A 14,822-nucleotide genomic window follows, 5' to 3' on the forward strand; every position below is an offset into this window, starting at 1 on the left:
TGATGGGAATAAGATCATAACCTGGTGGTGATGTGAGCCTGTAGTCTGACTGAAGCTGTGTTCAGAGGTCCCCAATTCAGCAACAGAGCTCCCTCATTTCTAACCTGACAGCTGTACTCCACCGGTGACCTCCTCCTGAATGAACGCATTACCCCCAGACAAATATTCAGATTACAGATTCTTACCAGTAGTAACTCTGGTTTACAGGAAGGGAAATCTGCTTCTCCAGATTCTGAATGTTGCTAATCAGCCCTGTATCTGGGTCAAATGTCACTCGGTAAAACTGGAGGAAAACAAATCAGCAACACAGAGGCCGTTATTAGGGAGAGAACCTGGCACAAGTACATCCAATCCAAATCATAATTACAGCATGGTAAGACCGAGTATGAAGGTTACCCCAGGGCTGGGTGTTGTAGAGGACCAGCTGCAGTCACTGTTCGGGTATTCAGAGAGCTTCAGGAGCCACCTGCAAATATTTACCTAACTGCGAACCAAACCCTGACAAGATCCTGTAAGCTTAATAAAACAATACTCTCCAAAGGGTTCCGTTTGTTTTCGCCCCCCCAAATCCCTGAATGTCCTTTTCTTTCTTGCCTCTTGTAATGTTTACTTGTGTACCTACCCACATAGAGATATGAAATATACAACATTAGGTGCTCTGTGTACTAGGTTCAAAATTCATACTCCTGGAGAGATTGCTATATTAGATTACTGTGTGTGTGTATGTGTGTGTATGTGTGTGTGTGTGTATGTGTGTATGTATGTGTGTTGAAAGTACTTCAGGATTCCAGCTCACCTTAAAGGTGCCCACACACCTTGCGATAATCGTACTATCATAGCGGAAAATCCCACGATCGTACGATTATCGTAAGGTGTGTGGAAGCCGTGCGACCTCTACTACTGTAAGGTCGCACGACTTTTATCTAACGAACATGTTCGAAAACTCGCCAAGCATCATACGATGTTCGCCGGGTGTGTAGCATGTTCGTACGATAAAAGCCGGACGGGCCGGTGTGCGCAAGCGCACACTGCCCGTTTACCATTGCGGTCATCGGAAGCCCACCCCTCAGGGGGGCGCGGCTTGCGATCATCGCAAGTAAGATCTGCTTGTCCAAGATGGGCAGATGATACGTTTTTTTAAGTACCTTACAACCATCGCAAGACAAAAGTCTTGCGATGGTTGTAAGGTGTGTGCCCAGCATTAGAGTGCACCAGATTGTGTGCAAGATCTGTGTCCCCTTTTCAGTTTCTATCCAGTTAGATTTTAGGGCAAGTCTCTCTCTGGCGGTATATATGTTTTACCTTCCCAAAGCATGCCCTCTCCTCATTCCTCCTTCACCAAACAAGGCTCTTGTCCTAGTTAGCAAGTTGCCATGGGCATGATTTCTCGATGCATTCCCTTGAAGCACAAATAATTCAACAAATGGAGCCAGTTCCATAAGATCTGCAGTATGCAAACCCATAAGGACAAGCCTCTAGCTATAGGCAGTGTGACATGAGGAATGGGGAAGTCATCGAGGGGCGACATATTTCCCCTCGCTTTTTGTCCCATGTACAGGACTAACGGAACCCAGACCGGGATTTCGGGCTGACTTTGGGTCTGAATGATCCAGCTCGGGTTTTGTGTCTCTCACCTGGATAGTTAATTGCCTAATGATTCCTTTTTCAGGTGAGATAAAAGGGGAAGGCTGAGGCCTTGTTCACACCGAGCGCGGAGCAGGTGCAGAGCAGTTACAGACCGGAGCAAAACTGCGTCCAATGTAATCCAAATGGTATTTTGGGCTCTAGTTCACATCGCAGCGTTCAGTTCCAGAGCAGGTAAAAAAACTGCAGCAGGCCCTATTTTACCTGCTCTGGAACGCATGCAAACACATCAAAAACGCATGCAAAAGCCTGGAAACGCACTGAAAGCCATTTTAAAACAAACAAAAAAAATAATAATTTTGTTTTTAACCAAAAACGCGGCACAACCCACTGCACTGCGTGTGCAGAAACTCATGCAGATCTGCTCTGCATTTGGTGTGAACAAGGCCAAGTACGTTTGTTTTGTGAGGGGGCTGAGATAAGCTCACCACCTGGTAGAGAGGAACCTGCCCGTTTAGTCAGAGCCTGGATGGCAAGGATTTATTTTCTGGTTTATTTTTGTTTTATGGCAACCTTTTATATAAAACTGACTGCCTAGTCACATTGAAAAATAACTTTTCTGCCTGGACTACCTTTTTCCAAGGGAAGGTGATCCCCCATTTGAGCTACACCCCCCACAGCAGATTAATGAACCAGGAGTCCTGATCTGTTGGCATGAGTTACGGCACTTCTCTGCTGCCCCGTGCAGTCACATTGCATTGCACATAACCTACCTTGTTCTCAATCGATGTCGGGTTTTTTTTAACCTTCGTCCCGAGGAATCGCTCTGGAGCGGAGACCTTCTCAACTGTAAATTTGCTGAAGCCCAGCGCGGGGATTTGTCCCGGGAAAACCAGTTCTCGCTCAGCATAACCTTTGTCTCTGCGAACATCTTTGGTGAATTTCGAAACTGGAACTACCTAGGAGGAGACCGCCATCAACTATAAAATCTGCAGCAAGGAGCACTAGGACATTGCCTAGGTCTAGGTGCACAACCTGCAGGCCAGAACCCCACACGAGGACTAGCAATTAATTGTTGGGTCCACAGACTTTTACAGAAAGAACCTATTCTATAGGATTTTACAGCTGCTGTCTCTCTTAATAGTTGAGCATCTTCAACCTCCACCAGTCATATGATGAATACCATCATGAAACTTCTACTTTGATGATATCAAATTGCTAAGGAAAATTTCGATGAGATTAGTGGATAGGAAGTAAGATGTGTAGGGTGAAAAATTGCAGACTCCACCCACTACAGGCTGCCAGGAGGGGGCCGAAGACAAGACCAGTCACTCTGCACAAGGAGAGAAAGCAGCAGTGAGCGGTCTATATTACAGGAGGAGGCGGAGACAAGACCAGTCACCCTGCACAAGATGAGAGCAGCAGTGAGCGGTCTTTATTACAGGAGGGGGCGGAGACAAGACCAGTCACCCTACACAAGGAGACAGAGCAGCAGTGAGCGGTCTTTATTACAGGAAGCTCCAAGTGTCACACTGGATTAATGCACAGATCTGGAAGAAATACACAAAGCTCACCAAGATTCAATAAGAACACACATGACTCTTGTATGAGGACAATATTTGCTTATCTCGGAGTTCAGGTATTACCGAAATGTGCTCATCTCACCTCACTTGCAATGGATTCACCAGCAGGACCTTTAACCGCATATAAAGTGCCATTTACAGGAAGACGAACGTACTGTGTGACTGCACGTGCCAGGGGATTGTAGATTAACACGCTGAACTGTATAGGGACACGAAGAGATGTCAGAGAATAAAGTAAAAGCTGATAGAACAACTGCCGCAGAAAGAAAAATGTCTTCATTATTGCTGCACCCGAGGAGTGACCGCTCGAACTGGGATGGTATAGTCAATACAGATACAAAGGGAATCATTTATAAATCATCCATCCAGCCATATGCAGTTTGAATGCCATTCGCACAGCATTCCTGCCATAATAAGGAACAGAAAAGCATAAGAATTTCCTATCCTCCTCGGCTCCACCTAGTGGCAGAAATGGCGAACGATTTATAAATGACTCCCTCAAAGTGTAACTCTAGCCAAGACTAGCAACTGTCCAAAAGGAGCATTTTCTTTTCTGCTTCTCGTTGCCTTTCCAGGATACACTTTAGCCCAAGCTTTTAAACATGAAATTAAAAACTCTGCACTGGCCCCATCTATTGTGTGTTGTTGGGGTATCCGTGTGAAAAGCAATGCTTGGAAATTAACTCACAGTTTTGGATGCCTCTGTTGAAGGACACACGCTGATGTTCAGCAGATTGCAAAACGCAAAGTTTTCTTTAGTCCCCATCAGACTGGAGAGAGCGTTACTGACCACAACCTATACAAGAGAATGGAGAAAAGGGTCTTGGTTTCTGTTCAACAGATGGATTGAGTTCTTATTCTCATGAATATAAAGCATCTCGGTGATGTCACTGGTCTCTAGTGAATGGACGGGCTGTGTTCTCATGAATATGAAGGATCTCGGTGATGTCACTGGTCTCTAGTGAATGGACGGGCTGAGTTAAAGAACAGAAAGGCTGTGATATAAGGCTGCAATTTTACAGATATCAGTGAAATAGTAAAAATATGTGTTAAGGTTTATCAATTGAACCGGTGCCAAGGATAATATATTTTTTATTTCAAAGCCTTTAACATTTGTAATTGATCTAATCTAGTGCCAAAATTTGGACCTTTACCTGACAGGCTTTCCAACCCTTAAAGAGGCGCAAAGCGTAGTCATCATTCACATGCTGCTTTGCCGTCCCTGTTACAGCGTCATGATGCTGAGCTACACCCATTGCTTGCCCTAAGACAGACAAAAATCAGAGGTAATGAAACACTCAGGGGCCGGGTTACTGTAATAGGATGTTACAGGGGTAATAAGACACTCAGGAGCCGGGTTACTGTAATATGATGTTACAGGGGTAATAAGACACTCAGGAGCCGGGTTACTGTAATAGGATGTTACAGGGGTAATAGGACACTCGGGAGCCGGGTTCCTGTAATATGATGTTACAGGGGGTAATAAAACACTCAGGAGCCGGGTTACTGTACCAGGATACTGCAATTACAAGACTTACTGAGCTCTAGGCTGCTGCTGGTTCCATATGGTCCATGTATTGCAGCTGATCCAGCCAAAGCCTCCAACTGATTACAGACCTGGTAATGGAAAATAGAACATCATCGGTTCCAGGAATAGGGATATAACATTATCTATTAATCATTATAACATTTTCAGAAGGATGTATCGCCTTTGTTGCCCAAAGCAATCAGGTTCAGCATTAGCAAACCAGAGACATAAAAGGAAGAATGTGATTGGTTCTTTGTGTATCCAGGACAGTCCCTCTTACAGAGGTTTATACTTGCTTTGTCCTACTTGTCAGGACTGCCCACTCACCTGCAGGAAGTTGTTGCTGAGCCTTTCATATCCCTTGAAGCCTGGGCGGCTGGTGAAGTATCCCGTCCAGAACATGTGAGCTCCGTCTGCATATGGGAAGAAGTCGTCCATCTTCACTGGCCTGAAACAAAGAGACAGACCCGGGTACGTGATGACAGGTACGCAGAGACGTCTGCAAGCATGCCGCGTGTTCTATGCTCACCAGCTGAGGTTGGCCCTATTCAGTGCACTCAGGTAACAGCTCGGGGTAGAGTACACCACATTCACCTTACTTCCATTTGATTGCTGGGGGGGGAAAAAAAGAAAAACATTTTTTGTGATGACTCTGCCATCCTTCAGTCATGTGTAGAGGGAGACTACATGTTGTTTCAACTTTTTAGTGACTAAAGAGAACCTGTCCTAGCCTGCAGCATTGCAAGAACAGTGCAGATGTGCAGGTAAAAACGGTCTTGCAAGTGTCCCTATTGGATCCTCAATTCTGGATTCACATGGGGCCACGGCTTCTCTACAAGTACTAAAGCTGGCCATACACTGATTGAATTTGGGCTGCACACTGGAGATGTTGGTGGCCCCGTTGGCACCCATTCATTGGACAAAAGTAGATTTTTTAAAATTGACTTTTGTTAAAGGAGACCGACCGAAAAATCACAGCAGAACAGTCATGGCGGCCAATTAGCTACAGTCACTGTTCATGTATTCTGATAGCGCCACGTCCGTCACTGTGATCATACATTAGCCCGGTAGGCAAGGGGGATAAAAATTACAGCCGGTCTCTAACTTTTGAGGTTTTCTTTAGTTGTCATCAATGGAGCTGGCTCCTAAAAAAAATCCTGCTGGCTCCTGGATTGGACACACTGGCTACTGAATTCCATAAAAATGTGTCCACCCCTGTACTATGGAAATCTTTTTTGGGGATTTTTTTGACCAATATTTTTGTATTTCCACTTTTGCAGCCATATAAAAATAACACCTATTTTATCATTGTTACATGTAGGGGTGCGCAGATACCATGTTTTCCAGACCGAGTACGAGTACTGATAGTTTTTCCTCAAGCACTCGCCGATACCTTTTTTTTTAGCATCATGTGACTAATGATATTAGGACAGTGGTGGAGCGCCAGGGCCCGGTCCCAGCTGTAACCACTGCAACCCTGGTAGTTCTGCCACTGACTCCAAGATGTAGAGGGACTACAAATCCTAGCAATACAGAATAAAACCATCAACTATAGGAGGACTACAAATCCCAGCAATACATTATACAGCAATGCAGAATAACATGAAGCTACATACTCTGTGTTGCTCCGGGGTGGCGACCGGATGTCTCCAGGGTCTGTGTGGGCTTTCAGGTGGGCTGTGCGGGGCCTACGGCAGACTGTGCAGGGTCTTAGGAAGGCTGTGCGGCCTCTCACCAGGGGTCCAGAGGCTCTTGTGGGTGGGTACGGGCGGCGGGGATCCACAGAAGGGAGGAAGAGGAGGAGATGTGCGGCCGGTGCTGAAAGCAGCACCACGAGGTCCCCAGCAAGCGTGGGACCTTACTGCAGCCACTTGTGTTTGAAAATGTAAAGTGCCGGTACTGGCATTTAGTATCAAGGCATTTTGACAAGTACTCGTGAAAATGCCCAGTATCGGCACCGGTATCGGTGCATTCCTAGTTACAGGTCACCAATCAGATAGTATAACGTTAAAAAAATATTTATATACTGCAGCTGACCTTTTTATTTGCTGAAAAATCTTATTTCACTTTCCCCTTCTATGCAATGTTAAAGAACTCCAGGATTGTGCAAAATTAACTCTTTCAGGGGGGGCTACCCCCACGCTGCTAGGGTTAAGTGGTTGTTTGTCTAGGGGCGAAAATAAACATATACTCATCTGGTCCTCAGTTCTGCCTGGCTGCTAGACTGTTCACTGCAGTCTCTTGTCCCCCAGGCTTTGGCAGTCTAAGGACCTGTGACATCATCATATTTAATGCAGGTCTATTAGAAGTGAGAACCCCGACATACCATAGCTGGAGCGGAGGGGGAGGGAAGTGAGTGGTCGCAGCCGCAGGACTGAGGATCAGGTGAGTATTTCTTTATTTTTGACAACTGCAAACTTTCTGCATAACACTATTAAATGTTCCCTCTAGATGGTGCTAGATGTATAGGAAATTCCTATGCTTCTCATCGCCATCTAGTGGAGTGCCAAGTGAACTGCAGAGCTGGGCAGAACATTTATAAATCAGCCCCATACTGGACCCTAAAGATTAGCTATAATGGTTTTAATCTATGCACCAGTACAGCTTTGTGCGACTCCTCCCACCTCAGCATTGACTAGATTGATGAGTTTGTCCATGTTCTTAAACCAAGGGATGGCATTCTCGTATTGAAAATCGGAGCCCATCGTCATAGCGATGTGTTTTGTGCGGTAGTTTGGCGCCTGAAAGGATAGAAAGAATAGGAAAGCAGTTTCAGTACACTTCACCATGACAGTCCCAAGAACCGTACACAGCCCTCCTCCCCCTGACGCTACTATAGCACGGTATAGGTACACAGCATATGGCAGGCTCATGTACAAAGTCTCCCTCTGATACCTGAGCGTTTACAGCCTTAATGAAATTGGTTAACATGACATCTGCATTATAATCTTCCATTTGCGGATCGTCCATGATTGGCGCGTCACTGCACAGCTGATCCCAGCAGAAGCCCTCTGGTGGGTTGTACCCGTTGGGAAGTACGCCTGCGGGGACAGGAAACAAAAGCAGTCATGGAACATGTTCAGTATTAACCTGGGACTCCCGACAATGGAACCTGGTTAAGGCTCCGTTGTAGGTCAAGCTCAACGTTCTTCTCAGGAAGGACCTCAATACAGTTTTGCTATGTGGAAGCTGATGCAGCCATTTTTTTGGGGGTAATGGAGAAGTTGAAAGTAAAGATTCCTAAAGAGCTTGGGAAAGTAGACCTCCCATGATGGAAATGGGTGGGCTGTCACCGCAAACCTTCTTCTGGTACTGCCAGTTGGTGTTCCAGTTCCCCGACTTCACTGACCAGAAACAAGACCACAAACTGACTGCACTGTGTTGGCATTTGCTTCAGGTCAGTGATGAATATTAAACCTGAAGGATCAGCATGGCAGGCAGTAGGCTATTCATCAGGATGACAACAGTGTCTCCCTACATATTTCTTTAACCAGTTGACATCCGCGGTGTTAAACCCCCTTCCCATCCAGGCCATTTCTCAGTATTCAGCGCTGCGGTACTTTGACTGACATTTATTCCGTCATACAGCGCTGTACTGAAATTACTTTTATACCCTTTTTTGGGGACAGAGGACAGATAGAGCTTTCTTTTGGTGGTATTTATTCACCACTGGGGGTTTTATTTTTTTACTATATTAAGGAAAAATTACCGAAATTAAAAAAAAAAAAACAGTTTCCCCTATATTAAAATGATAAAACATTTATTATTACCCAATTTTTTGGTAAAATATAAAAGATGGGGTCACGTCGGGTAAAAAGACACTAAACATGTCAAGCCTTAAAATTGCGTGCGCGCGCGAAACCTCAAAAAACGATAATACCCAAAATTGGCCATAGGCGACGCTTTAAAAGCTGTTACCGCTCATCAGTTTAGTGTTATCAGTGATTGATGGCCCTAAAATGATTGCTCTCACTGCGACGTTCGCGGCCATATGTAACATGTGTAGCGCAATTGTAATTTTTGCGCGCTGGGGCACCGGACGCGTATTTACGTTTATAGGCGCGTAAACGTGGGGGTGGGGGAGTTAAACATTTTGGGGGGTTTTTTTCCCCTTTTTTTATATGTGACTTTTATTTTATTTTACTTTTTTATGTGTTACTTTTATTTTTTTTTATTTATATTTATTTTTTTGCACTTATTGTTATTGCTATTATATAGGGGGATAACAACCCCCTATATAATAGCAAAGGCACACTGACAGGTCCTCTTTATGGAGATATTAGGGGTCTCTAGGACCCCTAATATCACCTATGGACCCCAAAAGAAGCTGATAAAGCAGAGATCTGCTTTATCAGCTTCTTCTCTCTCCAGATGACTGACAGGTGAATGCGGAAGTGATGTAATACACATCACTTCTGCATTCACAGCCCGGACGGAGATCAGCAAGGAGCTGATCTCCCGTCCTCCTCCTCCTGACGCCCTCGGAGCCGGTCCCGGGATCCAAGATGGGGCAGCGGATCCCGGGATACAAGGTGAGGGGTCAGGGGGGGAAAAAAAAAAAACGGCAACAAAAACATATAGGCGATCGGCGGGCTATGGACCCGCTGATCGCCTATATGTGAAACACCCGGTAACGGGTGTGTGCAACGGTCTGGTCTTTTCTGCCCGTGCGTGCCCGCTAGGGGGCGCGCGCGACCAGAAAAAAATTGCCGTCTGCAGACGGCAACCCGCAAATGCAGCAGTGCCGTCCGTCCGTTTTTTTACTACGGGCGGACGGCAAGAGGTTAATGACAGGATGCTAGCAAACACTTGGGACCAAAATATAGGGGATGGCACCAGGACCAGGCAGCTATCTTGGGTGCTTCACAAGGAGGATGGGTACAAAAAGGGCATGACCTGCAACCTATGCTGCTGAAGTAGATCATGGGGAAGGGAGGGGAAAATTGTAGAAATGTCACCAGCACACCAGTCCTTTTAAAAGATAGCAAAAGCTTCATTTATTGAAGTTTTTTGTCATATGACCAAACAAGCGCTTTCGGGACCGCGCAGGGTCCCTTCATCAGGCTTTAGCATTGACAAGGGGAAGGGAGGGGGGTGCACTTTGGCCTTTTCACTTGGGGTGACGCGGCACTGGATGGCACTGCTAACCTGAGACATAGGCTCTTAGGCTCATTCCCTCTCCTCACTACCCCATGAGTCACTGACCTAGCATGTGGCTACCGACATATGAAAAGTGTTAACCCTTCTGTGCAATGCCCATCCTTCATGCTTGTTCCAGGTCAAAAGGCGTTGAAGCTGAAGGATCAAAATGACGGACAGCAAGCTTAAATGAAGAAAGTTTTGAGTTGAAGTGATCCCCTTTATTGGCCAACATTATTATTTCTTGTATAGGCCTGGGGAATGGGGGGGCTCCAAATCCAAGGAGGAACACAAAAATAATATAGATAACTACTCACTGACCAGTAAAGAGATCGGCATTGGGTGCTTCTAAGTCATCGCTCGCTCGCCAAATCATCTCCATCTGCTGCGTATTTTCTCGATTGACTTTATCCTGATAATCCAGCCGGCCGAAGAAGAAGCCATCAAAGCCCATCTGCGGTTAGAGGGTCACAGAGATGCACATTGGTTTACCAAATGAAAGAAAATCCTTTGAGCAGCCAATCAGAATTCATCTTTTACAGGCCTAAGAGCATTAAGAGCAATGGCGATGTACCGTGTTACCGCTCTCATACCTGTGCAAACAGCGACGCTTGTTCCCTGGAGTGTCCAAAGGGATCGATGTGCCAAGCGACCCGCGGTCTGCCGCATTCACCAAACACGTTCTGCAAGAACTGCAGGCCTAGAGTCATCTGGTCGATGATGGCATTGTAGTGCGTGGCGGCCTCGTCGTTCATTGACCAGCCGCCGTTTATAAACTCCAAGCGACCTGAGGGACGCAGAGGACCAGGATTGAAAGTTCAATGGTGTGATAAGGTTTCTGCAGACGTGTAGCGCCCCCTGCTGCCCGATAAGGTTTCTGCGGACGTATAGCGCCCCCTGCTGCGTGATAAGGTTTCTGCGGATGTGTGGCACCCCCTGCTGCGTGATAAGGTTTCTGTGGACGTGTGGTGCCCCCTGCCGCATGATAACGTTTCTGCAGACGTGTAGCGCCCCCTGCTGCATGGTAACGTTTCTGCAGACGTGTAGCGGCCCCTGATGCATGATAACGTTTCTGCAGACGTGTAGCGCCCCATGATGCATGGCAACGTTTCTGCAGACGTGTAGCGCCCCCTGATGCGTGATAAGGTTTCTGCAAACAAGAAGCACCCCCTGCTACGTGATAATGTTTCTGCAGATGTGTAGTACCTCTGCTGCGTGATAAGGTTTCTGCAGACCTGTGGCGCCCCTGCTGCATGATTAGGTTTCTACAAACGTGTAGGGCCCCCTAAAGCGTGATAAAGGTTTCTGCAGACGAGAAGCACCCCCTGCTGTGTCATAAGGTTTCCTCAGTCATGTAGCGCCCCCTGCTGTGTGATAAGGTTTCCTCAGTTGTGTAGCGCTCCCTCCTGTGTAATAAGGTTTCCTCAGTCGTGTAGCGCCCCCTGCTGTGTGACAAGGTTTCCTCAATCGTGTAGCGCCCCCTACCGTGTGATAAGGTTTCCTCAGTTGTGTAGCGCCCCCTGCTGTGTGATAAGGTTTCCTCAGTCATGTAGTGCCCCCTGCTGTATGATAAGGTTTCCTCAGTGGTGTAGCGCCCCCTGCTGCTCACCTTCCTGTAATAAGTGTACAACATCTTTCTGCACTGGCACTTTCTGTTCTCTCCACCAACGCCAGAAAAATGCGCTCTCCACATAGATGAACCTCCTCTTGGGGTCTGCAAGCAGCTGAGGAACCACCGAGTCCAAGATATACTGCACTCCAGCGTGCTGGATGTTATTAAGCCCTGAAAGACATAAAAGAATAAAAGTGTGCTGTAAACCAGGTTTAGCAAACGGCATAACCTGTATTCAGTAAAAGGAAACCTGTCACAGTGTAATTCATCACTGCTGACCCCTCATTCTAAAGATGTTGTCTGCTTGGCTCTCATATTGATCCCCTGCTTCCATAATTTAAGTTGCAGGCATAAAGAAAGAAAAGAAGAGGACGTTCACCAATAAAGAGTTTACTCTGACTGTCCCAATCTCTATACTTGTCCCAGGTCACGGACTGTGTGTGAGGCCAGCTTTGGAATTGTGTTGGACAGCGTGCTCTTGCATCAGTATGAGACGCTTCCAAGATCATTCAGAATTCATTGACGGGTCCATTTGACCTCCTTCAAGCTGCTTTTCCCCAATAGGTCAAAGATGGCAAAAAAAAAAATTACATTTAAATCAAACTTTCCCAAGAACGGAGGTCACAGGATCTCTACATTGAAATTCCTTATTTCACAGGCAGGCTTTGTGTCGTGTTGCATAGTGGAAGAATCTTACTGATCTCATCTCACTGCAAGGCTACCAGACAGGATCGGTCTGCTTGAAGACAACAGACTCTCCTGTGATCTAGGCTACCATAAACTTTAGGTTGCATAAGGGGAGGGGTCTTCCTACAGGGGAGCCCCCCAACCTAGTACTTGGAGGTTGCCTTCGGCTAACCTAGAGGAATGAGTCCACCTGACTTCGGGTAGGTGAACACAAGTGCTTTGCCCCTGTCAAGAGCCTTATGTCCTGGGCGGTCAGGGAAAGGGCCCTAGCTCTTTGGCAGATGGACCATTTGACACACCCTAGTGCACTTTTTTTGTGTGTTCACTTGCACTTTTTTTGTCCACTATGGTGTTCATTTTTGCGCACCCACCATAGCCTTCCAAAAAAATTTTTTTAAAAAGGTAGAGCTGCATCTTGTTTTGTTTTTTTTAAAGTCAGTGATTTGGTAATGCAAACATGACCCTATTCATTAACATGGAGTATGAATTTATTGGTAGAGCTGGGGCTACCTAGTTTGATGCTTTTGGATTGTGGGAGAGAGAGAGAGAGACTAGGAGTGGCTGAAGCAGGGGCGTCCCCAGGCTGGGTGAGACCCAGAGCGGCCATCACATATGCGCATAATGACGTTGTGGGAACGTTCACCTGGCAGGATAAGGTATGCCGCCAGGTCCCCTCCTCTCTCACACAGTTGTCGGGCACTCGGTCCATGACCAAGTGCCTCATTTTTCATTTTGGTGTTACCCCCTCTGATAGTGTCACCTGGTGCGGGTTGCACCCACCGCACCCCCCTTGTGACGCCACTGGGGGTGTAAACATGGGGAGAACCTATGACCTCATGCAGATATGGCCACTGGTGAGAATTATAACCAGGATCCCAGATCTACAAGACCACAGGGCTGCCCCATAGATAAGAGTACATATCCAAAGTCAAACCTTTTTCTTTTTCCCATTTTGGATAGAGTAGGGGGATGGTTAGAACCCATGCCATCCCATTGTTCCACCAAACACACAACAAGAAGTGAGAGAAGACCTCTCCAAAGTGAGGGAAATCTCTTCTTAGTTAGTGGTCACCGGAATAAGATTTCCCCTGCATTTGGCTGTCCTGGTGAAAGCTCAAAATGTTGGAATTTCTCTCTCTTTCAGCCCAGGTAACAATAAACACCATAACAAACAGAGAGGATTGATCTACCCAATGGCGTAAACAATATGGTCTAATAATAAAAAAAAAACAAAAAACACATTTTGAAAAGATAAATGCTGTATTGATATTTTAATGTGCATCTAAAATCAATGAATAAACCAACACAAGGTAGTAGAAGGAACGACAACAACCACTTTCATAGACTACTTACAGGCATTGAGGGGTTATTATTTCTTTGGGCGGCTGAAGGATAAGATATTGAACAACACATCCTGCTTGATGATGAGAGAGATCTGTGATAATCTACACAAGAAACCTGCTCTTCAATTACTTAACTACATTATCTGAAAAGTTTAGAGAGTCGAGGACACCGCGGAAATGGGGCGGAAACTAGCACGCTCTTCTTATCTCTTCTACTGTCTGATGAAATTGGCAGAGAAGGCAATATCGTCCACTTACCTCCATAGTAATACTGATCGACGGTCTTTAGCCAGCCCACATCGTTGTGTGTGTGAGGGATCAGGTGTACATTCAAGAAGTTATCGGGAGCTGCTGGGCAGGTCTATAGGACAAGACAGGGTAGAGAATTAGTATGTCTGTAATCTAAACAAACTCACTGCCGGACTATCTTCATCCACATCTACTGATGGCATTAGATGCATCTCTCTGCAATGGAAGACACTGCACCTTCGTCACCTGGTTCTCTGGAGACTGGCAATTCCATCCACTAACCAGCCAACCATGTATTCCTATGCCTTCTCCTCCTCTCGGCACAACACCCCTCTATCTCTCTGCTCCATCCACCTGAACCCTACACACTACACATCATCTACATCTACTACAAATATCCTTCCCTTCCCTCTATCGTCCCCCAACACTGCACTCTCCATGCCCAACTCTACTCTCTAATGGGATACCACATCCCCGTGACACTGAACAACCCCCCATCCACCACCACCGCAGACTTTAAATACATTACCCTCCCCTGTGATTAGATACTGCACCCCTCTATCTTCCCCCTATTCCCCTGACACTGCACCCTCCTTTCACCCAAATCCAACACCGTCCATGCCTCACTCTACTCTCCAATTGGACCCCATATTCCTCTATCTTCCCCTGACACTGCCCCAACCCCGTATCCACCACCACCCTAGACTTAACATTACTCATCCTCCTCTTGGATCAGACACCACACGTCTGTCTTCCCCCTATTCCCCTGACACTACACCCTCCATTTACCCAAATCTTACACCCTCCATGCCTTATACTCCTTTCTGATCAGGCAACATGTGTCTCTATCTTCCCCCTATTCCCCTAACATTGCACTCTCCGTTCATCTGTACTCTACAAACTCCATGCCTCACTCTCCTCTCTGCCCGGACCTCTGGCAATATTTGAGGGGAGAAGAATAAAGCATCTCAGTCAAAGAGAAAGAAAGCAATCTGTGGAGGAACTAGAAAAGAATGGAGGGAGGTGACATCTGAGCGCAAAAGAGAACAGAGTTATGTAGAGCTTGGGATTAGGGTGGATGTGGGAAGCAATATCTG

At 46.4% G+C, this 14,822-nt stretch overlaps 1 protein-coding gene across 1 annotated transcript in view; it reads right to left on the reverse strand.

Annotated features, from left to right (window-relative positions):
• The window catches only part of MAN2B1 (mannosidase alpha class 2B member 1), a 24,500-nt gene extending 10,055 nt beyond the window's left edge, over window positions 1-14,445 (reverse strand). The window contains exons 1-15 of the mRNA XM_018566118.1: window positions 14,353-14,445; window positions 13,735-13,837; window positions 11,444-11,617; window positions 10,428-10,621; window positions 10,156-10,288; window positions 7,591-7,736; window positions 7,320-7,436; window positions 5,225-5,307; window positions 5,023-5,143; window positions 4,706-4,784; window positions 4,322-4,431; window positions 3,856-3,963; window positions 3,250-3,366; window positions 2,358-2,543; window positions 186-283 (exon numbers count right to left, since the gene is read on the reverse strand). Of these exons, the coding sequence (XP_018421620.1) occupies window positions 186-283; window positions 2,358-2,543; window positions 3,250-3,366; window positions 3,856-3,963; window positions 4,322-4,431; window positions 4,706-4,784; window positions 5,023-5,143; window positions 5,225-5,307; window positions 7,320-7,436; window positions 7,591-7,736; window positions 10,156-10,288; window positions 10,428-10,621; window positions 11,444-11,617; window positions 13,735-13,837; window positions 14,353-14,445 (1,862 nt within the window). The remainder of the gene's footprint in view (window positions 1-185; window positions 284-2,357; window positions 2,544-3,249; window positions 3,367-3,855; window positions 3,964-4,321; window positions 4,432-4,705; window positions 4,785-5,022; window positions 5,144-5,224; window positions 5,308-7,319; window positions 7,437-7,590; window positions 7,737-10,155; window positions 10,289-10,427; window positions 10,622-11,443; window positions 11,618-13,734; window positions 13,838-14,352) is intronic.
• Window positions 14,446-14,822: the final 377 nt, after the last annotated feature.

This window comes from Nanorana parkeri, unplaced genomic scaffold (genome assembly GCF_000935625.1).
Source record: "Nanorana parkeri isolate BGI_ZX_2015 unplaced genomic scaffold, ASM93562v1 scaffold920, whole genome shotgun sequence".
In the NCBI taxonomy this organism is placed as follows: Eukaryota; Metazoa; Chordata; class Amphibia; order Anura; family Dicroglossidae; genus Nanorana; species Nanorana parkeri.